At 39.7% G+C, this 14,140-nt stretch overlaps 1 protein-coding gene across 8 annotated transcripts in view; it reads left to right on the top strand.

Annotated features, from left to right (window-relative positions):
- ADARB1 (adenosine deaminase RNA specific B1) overlaps positions 1-14,140 on the top strand; it is a 223,260-nt gene that overhangs the window by 157,657 nt on the left and 51,463 nt on the right. For all 8 annotated transcript variants that reach the window (XM_084643474.1, XM_084643477.1, XM_084643480.1 and 5 more), the window contains one exon: positions 2,413-3,344. In XM_084643474.1, the coding sequence (XP_084499600.1) occupies positions 2,413-3,344 (932 nt within the window). The remainder of the gene's footprint in view (positions 1-2,412; positions 3,345-14,140) is intronic.

Raw genomic sequence — 14,140 nt, forward strand, 5'->3', positions numbered from 1 at the left:
CTGGAGCCTGAGGTGTCTGTAACTCTGAGGTTCTACTATAATATTAAAGACAGTTAGATCCGCATTCTCCTTCACAACTTCCTTGAGGAGTTGGTCTTATTGTTACTGGTTTAGAACCCTTAATGAAAAGAAATTTATAGATGGAGGCCATGATTGGTATTTTATATCTAATAATTTCCCTTTAGTTTACAAATTATACCATTTCATAGTGAACTTCTGATGCCACATTCGCTGTTCATTAAGTAGTTTTATTAAATTATGTTACTTAAATTCCCTCAACGCAGTACTACAGTATTATAAAAGAAACAAAACTTCATGAATTAACATGTTGTGTTGACTATTATAATCCACTAGTATATATACTGTGTACAATACCATTTGAGGTTCAACTTCAGAAATCCTTTTCTGATAAAATGAATTGCCAGAGCATGTTTCTAATGATCAAACTATTAGTAATTTGGGAATATGAGTGTTCCCCAAGAAGATTTATTTTACTTCTATTTGCCAATATTGTACCAATTTTTATTGTCCAATACCTGTTCGTTAACAACGTGTATGTTTCTACTTTGGCTCTTTCTTTTGATCTTTTATTCTTTTCGAGCACCGAAAGGAGTAACCTATCGAGCTTTTGCTGGAGGATGTTATAAATGAAAATTTAGTAACCATTCCATCAGCTTTGTAAACTGGGTGAAGTGGTGTGTGTGCACCAGTATTTGGGAAAATTAAGCAAAAGTTTGAAATCCATCAAAGTGCAAGAAAATTTCCACTTTGTTTTGTTTAAATTCTGGATTAATTTGTATAATCTGTTATCATTGTGGGTGTATTATATTGCTAGATATTTGAAATCTTTAAAACTGAAAGGCTGGAAACTCTTAAACTACTAAAATTGCATTTTAATTTACATAGACTAGTATAAATTCAAACTCTTTATTTGCAGCAGTTTCTTCACCTAACAAAAATTAGGATTTAAAAGCTGCAGCAGGAACAATTCTTAGAACTAACTCATAGTATGATATCAGCACCCAAGTTCGTAATTTCAAAAATATTATGTTAAAGTAATTTAATAATTTAATTTGTTTTTATATAAACAAATCAGTTCCATGAATAATTATCAGTGTACAACATGATTAATTTGTCAGGTTTAACCTGAACATGTATTACAAATCTTCTTGCTTTCTAATACTATCTTAATAAAGGATTGCTGTGTCTTAAGGGGGATGTTTGGAATAGGAACTCTGTCTAAAATAAAAGCAATTGCTTTTCCTTTGCAAAGAATTATAAAGTTGTGTGTAAAGGACTATTAGAAATATAAAATTTCTTGCTAGATGATAGTACAAAAACCATATATATTATTCTTCTGGAACAACATAATTTAAGCATGATTTTTTTAACAGAATTCTGAGGAGAGATGAAGTATGTCTATTACAGACTTTACTTCCAAGTTTTGAGGATTGATATCAGAAGAATAAATATGGGCACTGAGTTTGGCTCATTCCACTCTGCAGTGCATGTTTACAGTCTAATCTAACTACCTTTGAAGTCAAAAGAAAGAAAGAGTCTGACTGGCTTCAGTGGGAGTTGGTTCAGGCTGTTAACAAGTCAGCGTGGTTGGGTGAAAAGCTCTAGTTTCTTGTTGGAGTCTTCTCGGATGAACATTTAAATGATTCTAGATAAGTGCCCAGTTACCAGAAGTTAGTCATTTAAAGTTAGTCATATTGTTAAAATGGACACAGTTAAATATCTATATAGGTGATATATAAGTAGGGTTGTTTCAAGCAAATGAAAAGAAAAAGGTATATACAATATTTATGCACTCTTAAATCAGTGAACCTACAAAAGGAGCTTGTTATTTTTATTAAATTAATTAAATTACTCAGATTTTATATAACTTCTCTTTTTAAAATAAATAAAAATCATGTAAGATGCCATACTTGAGCCACAACATGAGCTTAAAGTGAAGAGGTTTGAATTAATATGAAAACTTATATCTCACTAGTACTCATCTTAAATGTTCCGTTTATTAGTTATTAATGGAAGGATTTTGAAATATAAGTATCAAAAATGTTGATTAAAATTATAAATAATCTTTCTGGGTTTAGAACATTTTTCAGAACAAAAGTAATTTAAAAATAGACCTTTTGTCTCAAAAGTAATCTGAGTGCAAAATAAAAATGGTGCAAATTTTTAATCCCAGTATTAATAAAAATGTCAAATGCATAATTTGTAACTCAGACCTGCACCTGATACTTCTTGGGTTATTAAAATTATGGTTTTTTGTTTGTCCTGCAAAGACATAAACCTATAAGCACACATCACTTCCAGTTACAAAGATAGATAAAGGAATCTATAAATTTTGCATTTACAAGATCCTGCAACGAAGGCATTGTAAGTTACTCTTTCTGGGCACCACAGGTTCAAGCAGCACTGATGTTAAAGAAAACCGCAACATGGACAACGTTCCACCTAAGGATGGCAGTGTGCAAAATACCAGGGAGGGGTCTCAACTCTCCAATGGTGGTAGTAGCAGCAGCAGAAAACGCCCATTGGAGGAGGGCAGCAATGGACACTCCAAGTTCCGCCCTAAGAAGAGGAAGAAAACACCAGGGCCTGTTTTGCCAAAGAATGCTCTGATGCAACTGAATGAAATTAAACCTGGTTTACAGTACAAGCTTCTATCCCAAACAGGACCAGTTCATGCCCCTATTTTTGTGATGGCAGTTGAAGTTAATGGACAGGTGTTTGAGGGATCTGGCCCTACAAAAAAGAAGGCAAAGCTTCATGCTGCTGAAAAGGCTTTGAGATCTTTTGTTCAGTTTCCAAATGCATCTGAAGCACACCTAGCGATGGGGAGAACACTCTCTGTAAACACAGATTTTACATCTGACCAAGCAGACTTCCCAGACACACTTTTCAATGGATTTGAAACACCAGTTCAGACTGACAATTCCTTTTATTTGGGGTCCAATGGAGATGGATCTTATAGCTCCAGTATAGACTACAGTCTGTCCTCATCCACTGTGGCCGGTACTCTTATCCAGTCCCCTCTTCCCACACCATCACCATATCCATCCACCAGTGGAAAGAACCCTGTGATGATTCTGAATGAGCTGCGGCCAGGGTTGAAGTATGAGTTTCTCTCAGAAAGTGGAGAAAGCCATGCTAAGAACTTTGTGATGGCAGTGGCAGTGGATGGTCAAACTTTTGAAGGATCAGGAAGGAACAAAAAGCTTGCAAAGGCTCGGGCTGCTCAGTCAGCTCTTGCATCCTTATTTAACATGCAGCTGGACCAGACACCATCTCGCCAGCCCATTCCCAGCGAGGGTCTCCAATTACATTTACCACAGGTGAGAAATCTATACATTTTTCTTTAATATGTTTAGGCAGTTTCCCAGACTACATCAGCTGCTCATTTTTTAAACATTTCAAAGAATATTTCTGGTGTTAATACTGTTTGTTTCATTATGTGATCTCTCCACTAATAATCTACCAGTGTGGAATCATCTTATTCAATTAGAAAGAAAAAATGCCACATTGTTGATTTTGTTGATCTTAAGTGCATGGTGTGTAATACAGTTCAAGTTCTAGTTTAGTGGTGGTTGGTGTTAAGGGAATCTTGGAACAATTGTTTTGTCTCTTGTTCTGCTGCAAAGCCTGGATTGTGAGTTGAAGTCAGGATTTATTGCTCTAGATTGTTTGACTACCTGAAAACAACTTTTACCAAAGAAGAAAATCACTTTCAGCTGCAACAAATGCTCAGAGTGAAAGGTGTTGAATAGTGGTTGTCAAGGAGAGGTTAAAATACGAGGGAAAATAAGGTTAATACAGGAGTTCCTTATTTTGACTATTTGACTAAAAGACAAAATTTCAACACACAATACCAAAGAAATCTTGAAATATATATGGTATAAATGGACTTTGCAATCATCTACTATAGCAGTTACAAGAAGTTTACAATTGCCTTCGAAAATATGTGTAAAATAAATATTTTTAACAAAATAACTAATAGGATATCCTAAGTATTGAGCATACTAAAAGTAGTCCAGTAACATTTGGTAGCTGCAAAGGTAACTTTATTGAGCTATCAATGAGAAAGCTAAAAGAGAGTCTACAGTCCTGGACACTAAAAGTTCAACTTATTTCCCCTAGGTCCAGCAGGGTCAATTCATTGAACAATATTGAAGTTCCTTCAGGACAGATGAAATTAAGTCTTTAAAAACTATATAATGATAGATACCAACAGTTCCAAAGGACAGGTTTTATGAACACATTTTAGCTTTCCTTTTTAGTGGTGCTTATTGTGTTAGGAAGAAGCTTGAATGGTCTGCCTGTTGTTATGTGCAGTATTGTTGTAGCTGTGTTGGTCCCAGAATATTAGGGAAGCAAGGTGGGTGAGGTCATATCTTTTATTGGACCAACTTTGGTTGGTGAGAGAGGCAAGCTTCTTCCCAAAGACCTCTGTGTAAACTTGTCTCTCTCACCAACTGAAGCTGGTCCAATAAAAGATATGACCTCACCCACCTTGTCTCCCTAATTGCTCTCCAAGAGCAGTCTTGGCTGAGAGACCAGGTTGGTATGCTACAAGCACAGGATATCTCTTCCCCTCATAATGCTGATGATTGTGGCTGCTGGATGCAGGTATATTGTGCTGAAAGGGTTTTCCTGGGGGCTGGGTGGAAGTGGCCAGTAGTTTGCTGGGACTCAGGAATTGTAATCTCCTTGACCAGAATTTAGAAATGTATACTGTTCTTGAAAATATCAAACTTCATTATCTCCCCTCTTAGTCCATTATTTTCTGTACTTTTATAGTGTAGTGTATAGTATAGTGTAGTGTAGTGTAGCTTGTTAGCATGTCAGAATTTAGAAATATGTATGGGGGACACAAGTGGTCTCTTAGCCTTTGCTGGGGAATTGAATCACCCTGTCCCCACACTGATCAATATAGCTGCTCAGCAACAGAGAAGGGAGTTTGTTGTGCCGTGTTAAAACAGGTTGACACACAATCTCTTCCATAGCTCTTCGTTGCAGTGCAAGTCCACAACACCCTGACTTGGCGGTGTGGTATAATGCTCACTTGAATCCTTAACACCTTAACTAGTAGTTGCCACATCTGGGTAAAGTGGGCAAGTTACTATTACTGTTAATACCTCACAAAAGAGCAAATCCAAAGCCCTCTGAAGTCAGAGTCTTTCAGTGGACTTTTGATCTGAGCTCTATTGCATTTCTTCACTTTTGAGTTTGTTTACAGCCTATTATCATATTTACATGTTTTGAATTTAATTTTAAAACTCCATGAAATCAAAGGAGTTACATCAGGGCCCATTATATTTTACTGAGATGTTGGGAGATGTCTAGTGGGGTATTTAAAGTGTTGGTATTATGTCATGCTTTATTTAACTTTTTCACTTATAGTCTAGACCAGTAATTTTCAAACATTGGGTTGCGACCCAGTACTGGATCGTGGATTGCAAGGCACTGGGTCACCTTGCTCAGCACCCAGGGTACCTGGCAGCCGGCCAGTAAAAATTAATAGTCCCTATGTGTTCTGACACCGCACTGCACCCTTGAAGTGGCCAGCAACAGGTCCGGCTCCTAGGCAGGGGGGTGATGGGGTTCCACGTGCTGCCCCCACACCGAGCATTGGCTCCGCATTCCCATTGGCCAGTTCCCGGCCAATAGGAACTTGGGGGGTTGTACCTGTAGGTGAGAACTGCACAGAGCTGCTTGCACGCCTCCGCCTAGGAGACGGACCTGCTGCTGGCCACTTCCAGGGCGCAGCGCAGTCCACGGTGCCAGGACAGGTGGGAAGCCTGAGTCTGCACCCTGGCTGTGCTGCTGACCAGGAGCTGCCAGAGGTAAGCCCGTACCCCAACCCTGCGCCCCAATCCCCTGCCCCAGCCCTGAGCCCCCCTAACCCAGAGCCCCCTCCTGCACCCCAAACCCCTCATCCCCAGCCCAGAGCCTGCATCCCCACTCCCTGCCCCAGCCCAGAGCCCCCTCCCACACCCTGAACCCCTCATTCCTGGCACCACCCTGCAGCTCTCACTCCCACACCCCAACCCTCTGCCTCTGCCCTGAGCCCCCTCCCACATGCCAAACCCCTCATCCCCAGCTCCGTTGGGTCATGGACATCTACAGTTTTCTTCAACTGCATTGCCAGAAAAAAAGTTTGAAACCACTGGTCTAGAAGAGCAGGTAAACAGCATGTTAAATCTGGAGATGACTCTAAATTGGGAGGAGTTGCCAACTTTATTGAGGATAGAGAAAATACATATAGGGGCCAAGACACATTAGAAAACAGACAGAAAATAATAAAATGATCAAATTGGGAAATTGAAAACTAATATATCTAAGTGAAAACAATCCAGATACCAGATGTTTGGCAGTCATGCCAAAAGGCACTTATGAGTACTACTGGACAGCAGGATGGAAATTAATTTTCACTGAAGGATAGCAAGGTAAAAAAAGAGAATGCAGTTTGGGCTACATAAGCTGAGACACCATTGCATCATGGAGCTGGGAAGTTATAGTCCCTACTCTGTACAGGTCTGTGGCATCTGCGTCTAGTATATTTCCACGGTATGCATCCGATGAAGTGAGCTGTAGCTCACGAAAGCTCATGCTCAAATAAATTGGTTAGTCTCTAAGGTGCCACAAGTACTCCTTTTCTTTTTGCGAATACAGACTAACACGGCTGTTACTCTGAAACTAGTATATTATAGTCAATTTCTGCTTCCTTATTGCAAGAAAAATGGTGATCTAGTGGAGAGACTCTAGAGAAGGGAAGAAAATGATTAGGGAGATGGAGGAGCTGATTATCAGGAAATACTAAGCATTAAATATGTATTGTTTGGCTAAGCAGTGATTAAAGGGAACAATCTGAAGGATGTGTAGATCTTTTGCTGTTCAAATTACCTTTATTTCCATGTCAGAAAATACACATGTTTCAGCCTCTTTAGGTTGATATTGGTAGCTTTGAAACGTTAAAGTACATGGCTTATCATAAACCTGTAGAACTGGCAAGGAACCGAAGCTGATGAGAATTGAATGGAGGAGAACTCAGCAGTTCTGAGATGTGTGATTAATATGTTGAGATTACCTGAAAAGGCAAAAATGTCAAATCTTTGTGGTCAAAGTGGAGGAGCTAACATTATTAGATATTTGAAAATTGTGAGCATACGTTTTGGTATCTAATACTAGAAGAAATGAATGTGTTCAAGCACCAAGACCTAGGCTTATAGGAATTGAACATTTCATGATGCAGTGAAATGAAAAGTTTTGTGTTTGTAATTGTCAGCATTTCAGAGGGTTGATCAGATAGGAGGAAAGTATTGTTCATCTGACTAGTGTTATGTTTCAGTACACAGATGGCCTACAATTGTAGTGTAATACTTTGCTGTTGCAAAAAATATCTGAACCCCCCCCAATGCCCTCAGTTAATAAATAGCTAACCATAAGAGTTTTCATTATGTTTTTTCTTTTATGCATTATTATTCTGCAGTATACCGAAATAAAAAACATAATTACGTCAGATATTCTTACATTGAGAGCAGTGTGGATGTTGACATCATGCTGAACACTTCTATAATTTATGTCCTCTTATTTGTTTCTTGAAATTATGTAGGCTTTTCTAATTGATTGTTAAAAAATGTTGATGGACAGAACAGCTGCCTAATTACCTAATTTCTTCAGTGTTGTCGAGATATTTATTCAATTTGCTGGTAAAAGTATTTGGTCAGAAATAGTGTGGAGAGCAGGCCTGAGGGAACGGTCAATGTTTCTGTTTGTATTACAAAAACTATGCTGTTGATCTTTCAGTGCAGTTAGAATAGTCTCTCTCTCTCTCTCTCATTTTAGCTCTGATTTATTATTTATTATTGAAAATCTGCTTTTAGTAATCAGCCAAAAGAGTGGTGGTAAATTTTCTCTGCCTAGAGTAACTAAAGAAATCATAGACATCTCAATCTAAAAGAGCATATCCTACCTATGGCCTTTATTCATTAAAGCTCTCCAGCACATGCTTAAATTTACCCACATGCTTAAGTCTCATTGATGTCAATGGGTGTAAATGGGAAATTTATTTTTCCATATACTGTTAAAATAGGAGGCTTCAGTGGAGCTGTGCCGGTTTGCACTAGCTGAGAATCTGACCTATGGTTTTCAGTTTGTTAGACATTACTCAGCAGCACCTTTCATCAAGTCTCTCAGCTGAGCTTTCTGTGTAACTAATGATGAAGATCAAAAGAGAGAGATGGAAAATTTGTGAGCAGCTTGATGTATCTAAGAGCCTTATCCAGCAAACATTTACTCCAGTGCAGATGCTAATCTTGTGTACAGTTCCATTAACTGTAATCTGCAAGTCAGGTAAATATGGCCAGTGTAGTGTGTCTCTCCACCTGTTGGAAATACAAGTCACTTTTCTGTTGTGGTCTGAGTATTTTATATAGGCAGCAGATAAAATGATGTCTGGAGGCAAAATGTGTGGAATATCCCTCTCTGCTTGGTATTTCCATAATTTCAAAGCTTTGGATGGGCAGGTAATGCCCTAAAAGAGCTGCTTGTAATGGAGATCTGGTTTCTGGGAATGTACCTGTAGCATTAAACTGTTTCCTGATTAGGAACACAGGAATTGCCATACCTGATCAGATCAGCCATCCATCTAGTTTAGTATCCTAACTCTTATCGGTGATCAATACCAGAAGCTTCAGAAGGTCTAAAATCCCATAATGGACCACTGTAAAATAACATGCCTATTGGGGAAGTTTCTAATCCTCAAGCAGTGAATCTTAACTTTGGGCAATGAGCAGGGTGGATAAAATTTGATCAGATTTTTGTAGTTTTTATAAATAATATTTACTTAAATCAGGCTTTTTATTTAAATACAGGTTTATTTTTGTGTGGATAGAGAGGAAAGCCCACATCTTAGAGAAGTTCTGTAGTAAGAAGCAACATGATTTAGAAACAGCCTGGATTTGTAAACCTAGAGAGGTGACTGAGTCAAAGCTGAAGCCCAGACTATGGGTCTGAGTGATAGGTAGCATGGTGATGTTATGATGGTGGTTTTCTCCACAGTAACTGAGGAAAAGATGAAGGGGAGGGCTTGGCAGGGAAATAATCACAAGCTCAGTTTGGAACATGTTGACCTTATGCTGACAGCTGAAGATCCACAGAGAAAAACAGGCAGAGATTTTACTTTAAATGAAAGGATACAGGTCCAGAGTAAACAGGTAGATTTGTGATTCATCAACATAAAGATGATAGTTGAAGTGTTCCTTTTTAAACAAAATCACATGCATGTAAGATGTGGAGGGGGAAGAGGAAGGATCCCCACTGAAGGTTGGAGGGGGGAATATCGAAGATCTTCCAGATCGAACAGTGAAGGAGTGATTAGAGAGGTAAGAGGAAAATGAGAAGACTGAGTCACCAAAGTTGAAGTAAAACAAGATCTGCAGATAAGCACAGCTGTGTCAAAGGCATCTGACAGTCAAGGAGGATGAGAGTGAAATATTAGTTCTAAAAAATGGCCATGAAAAGGATGTTATAAACTTTGCTGACAGCAGTTTCAGTGAAGCTTAGAAAGTGGAGGCCAAATTGGAAAGAATCTAGGATGGAATTGGAGCAAAGAAATTCCAGATAGTAGTTATAGATAACACTTTCAATGAGCTTAGAGATAAAGAGAAGAAGGGAGACAGAATGGTAATTGGAGAGAGAAACAGTGTCATGGGTGAGTGGTTTTTAAGGGGAGGAGGAATGAAGAATGCTTGTATTTAGAGTGGAATCACCCAGAAAAGAGGGAGAAGTGGAGAACGGTGAGGGGGGAAATGAGAACTGGTGTCAAGCCAGGAGATGGGGTGGGATAGGGTCACTGAAGCAGGTGGGGCAAGAGGAGGAAAGTGGATGACAAACCTTGGTTTCTGTGACACAGGAGAAGTAGGAGAGAGTGATGAAAGAGGGAAAGTGGTAGCCATTTCAAAGCTTCTGTCTCCATGCATCCGTGGGTCATGACTGAGAATACCAAATCCAGGACAAGCTGCTGGAAAAAAGGGCAGACAGACCCCAAAACTGGTGGTTATTCTTCCATGACATATACCAAACCAGCAACAAAAGTAAACTTCTGTCTCACCACACTGGCTAACAAGAAGTCAGAAATGCAGCCTCCTTAGGTATTCCAGTCCTAGATTCGCAAAAAGAAAAGGAGTACTTGTGGCACCTTAGAGACTAACCAATTTATTTGAGCATGAGTCCTAGATTCAAAACCCAGACACTAGACGTAATGATGAGTGGTTATTTAAAACCTATTTCATCAAACAAAAGGGTTCTTCTGGTCCCAGAGGAGCGGCCACATACCTAGGTCAATATATAACTCAGATCTTACCCAATAGTCACACTGTTGCCAGTCCTTTAATATCTAATATCTAAAGGTTTATTTATAGAAAGAAAGAAAGAAAGAAAGAAAGAAAGAAAGAAAGAAAGAAAGAAAGAAAGAAAGAAAGAAAGAAAGATGAGAGTTAAAATTGGTTAAAGGAATCACATACATACAATAATTGCAAACTTCTTGGATCAGGCTTGTAGCAGTGATGGAATAAGCTGCTGGCTTGTTAAGTCTCTGGTTGCTTCCAAATCATGGGAAGGTCCTCAGTCCTTGGGTTAGAATGCTCCCGTTAATACAAGTTCATCATAGTCCAGAGAGTTGAGCAGGAAAGAAACAAAATGGACATGTTTCCAGGGCCTTTTATAGCTTCTCCCAAGTGAAGGGAAACCCATTGTTCTCACTGTGGAACGTTACAGGTAGCAAGATGGTGTTTGGAGTCACATGGGCAAGTCACAAGTCCATGTATCCTTCGCTTTGTCATAGTAGAGGCCATCCCCCATACTCCAGTTAGAATGTTCACATGAAAGTCCATTAAGTTTAGATAGGCATCTTCCAATGTGAGTTAAGTGTTCTTTGATGGACAATCCAATTTGAATAGTTCCTTCAAGATGTGCAGGCTAAATACCTTGTGGGTGTTACTACATGAGCAAACATTTGAAATACAGGTACATAGTTAGTATTCATAATTTCAAGTACAAAAATGGTACATGTTTTTAAATAGTATAATCATATTCAGCAAATAATAACCTTTCTATTGACACCTTACTTGTATAAGATTTATTGCAATTATATGAGAGTGGTAGCAACAATGATCTACATGGTCATATTTTAATCAGATAACGTCACACCTTCTCAATACATCTTTGAGAAAATCAGTATGATCTTGAGCAGACAGAGAAGTTAAGGGAGAAGGGCTTAAGGAGAGAATTAGAAGTGGCGAATACGTAGCTGAGGTTTCAGGTGGGAAGACAGTCAGGGTGGAGAAGCGTGCTTGGCTAGGAAGCTGGAAAAACTGAAGGATGAGAGAACAAGTTCATAGCAGTGGAAATCAGCCTGGTCCAGGACTGCCATCACAGAAGACCTACTTCATGAAAGCAAGAGCCGAGGAAATGGAATTTCTTGTTTGTTTTTCTGTGCTTGTCTTTTTATGCTCTAAATTCCCTCTTTTATTTTCTAAATTCCTGTTTAGATTTTATTTGCCAGAGTTTATATTTAGGGCCCTACCAAAGTCACGGTCCATTTTGGTCAATTTCACAATCATAGGATTTTTAAAATTGTAAAATTTCGTGATTTGAACTATTTAAATCTGAAATGTCACAGTGTTGTAATTGTAGGGTTCCTGACCCTAAAAAGGAATGGGAGGAGGGGGTTGCATGGCTATTGTGGGGGTTGCGGTATTGCTACCCTGACTTCTGCGCTGCTGCTGGAGCCCCGTTCTGAAGGCAGAGCCGCCTCCAGCACCAGCGCAGAAGTAAGGGTGGCATGGTCTGGTATTGCCACTCTTACTTCTGCGCTGCTGCTGCTGCCAGTCAGCAGCCGCCGCTCTCCAGCCGCCCGGCTCTGAAGGCAGCAGAGAAGTAAGGGTGGCAATACTGCGACCCCCATACTTTATAACTTTGTGACACACACACACCCCCCACAACGCCCTTTTGGATCAGAACCCCCAGTCTGAGAAATGCTGGTCTCCCCTGTGAAATCTGTATAGTACAGGGTAAAAGCCCACAAAAGACCAGATTTCACAGGGGGAGACCAGATTTCACAGTCGGTGATGTGTTTTTCTTGGCCGTGAATTTGGTAGGGCCCTATTTACTTACTGCTCTCTTCACTTTGGTTAGAATTTCTTGAACCTAACTCTTTGCCATTTAACCATACTTTTTTCCTCCTTGCTTTCCTTTTTCTGTTTTGTTTACAAGATTGCATGTCTTCTAGCAGTGATTAAATAGCTACCATGCTTATTATAAAGATGTTAATAGTTTATATTAACATCCATGTGTGTGCAGAAAACGTTCTGTCAAAATTCGTAAAGTTGTCATTTTATCCTTTCATAAATAGCTCATTAAAACTTACCTCTGCTGTGATGGCTACAAATCACTGCCAGCTGGCACTGGTCAGGCAAATGGTGACCTTTGACTTCTGCTTCTCTAATTAACTGTATTCATTTTTATTCATCTCATCCATTCAATTCATCCCCACTCCATTTGTCTTTTTGTCTACCTGTTGCATCCTCTGTGACATGTAAATTGAATCGTGAGCTCTTTGGTTCTGGGGCTGTTGTCTGAAGTCTGTACAGTGCCTAGCAGAGTGGGGTCCTGAACTCTGTGTCTCTGAAGCAAAGTCATTAAATGCTTAGAAATCCTGCTGCGCAAACCCTGAGCAGGTCCTGTGTGCCTCAGTGGGTGGTGCTCAGTCAGGGAGTCCTAGAAAGCTCAAAGTATTGTGTATGATCTTTGCACTTTGCTGCTGCTGCTCATAACCCCCACATAGCTACTTTCTAGCCATCAGTGCCTGCACCTTATGCTGCAATTTAAAAAAATGTTTCACAAAGGGCCAACTATTCACATCCATGAGCCTTGCTGAATTCTGTGATTACATATGGCTGCTGTTTTCTGGGGTTCTTGGCTCAGTCCCCTTTTCCAAATTCTTTGTTTGGTCCTTTTTACCTTACATCTGACTGTTTTATTTTTATGTGACCCACAATGTGTATTTGAAGTCATGTTTTTGTCACCACTCCCCTCTATTGAGGTATGTGTTCTGCTCCTGTGGATCCACACCAAAATCATTTATTTAGTAATTCACGGGTTTACAGTTTAGTATACTGTCTGCACAACAGCGTTCTTCAGTTTCCATCATGATCTCTGCAGTACCTTGACAACTGAGAACTTTTACACATTCTCAAATTTACTACTCTTTGTATGGCTTAACCTGGGTAGGGAAAAAATAGTGACATTCAGAAATACATTCCATATGCTTTCCAGATTCTAAAACAGAATGAAACACTGTTAGAAAAATACAGGCTAGTAGTTCATATTGCAACACACAATAACAAACAAAAAAATTCTACAGTATGACAGTGTACGATAGAGGACCACAAGATAACGGAGAAGGCAGTGGGAAAATCACTTCCTACAGTGGTTTTAGGCACACCACTCTGGCAGCTCCCCACCCAGCCAGTGGCATGTGATGGTTCATGGCTTCTCAGAGGTGTAGTGGGACTTCAGGATCTTTAGTGCCCATTCTAGTTGTAACCCATTCAGTTTTGTTTCCTTTTCCTTTCTGCTGGTTAGATCTTTTTTGTTTGTTTGTTTGTTTTTCTAACTGTTGTCTTCAGGTATAGCCATTTTTTTCCAAATAGGCACGGCCTTTCCACATGTATTGAAAGGTTCCCAGCTTTGTATGGCAGCTGAGGGGACTGAGCAGTAGATGTGGACGTTGTTTGCCCTGACTTGTACCTGAGTACCTACATGTGCGCCGAGCATGCAGTGGAGTTCATCAGTGCACAACAAGATCATGATGAGACTATTGTATGTAACAAAGTGCTTCCTGGGTAAACAGCTCTCAACAGGGAGCCCCAAAGTACCAGTGTGTCTGTGGAAGGAATACCCTTTCACATTTTGAGAGCACTGATGTGATTCAATCTGGTTATCTGTTGAATGACAGGCTAGCTGTCATTTTGCAGTCTCACAGAGGCTGAGCGCTGGCGCAACTCATCAGAGGATTCTTTACTGCCTTGCTCTATCTGTACCCAGCAGATACTGTACATGGGGCAGAGAT

This window comes from Lepidochelys olivacea (genome assembly GCF_965140295.1).
Source record: "Lepidochelys olivacea isolate rLepOli2 genome assembly, chromosome: 11".
Classification (NCBI taxonomy): Eukaryota; Metazoa; Chordata; order Testudines; family Cheloniidae; genus Lepidochelys; species Lepidochelys olivacea.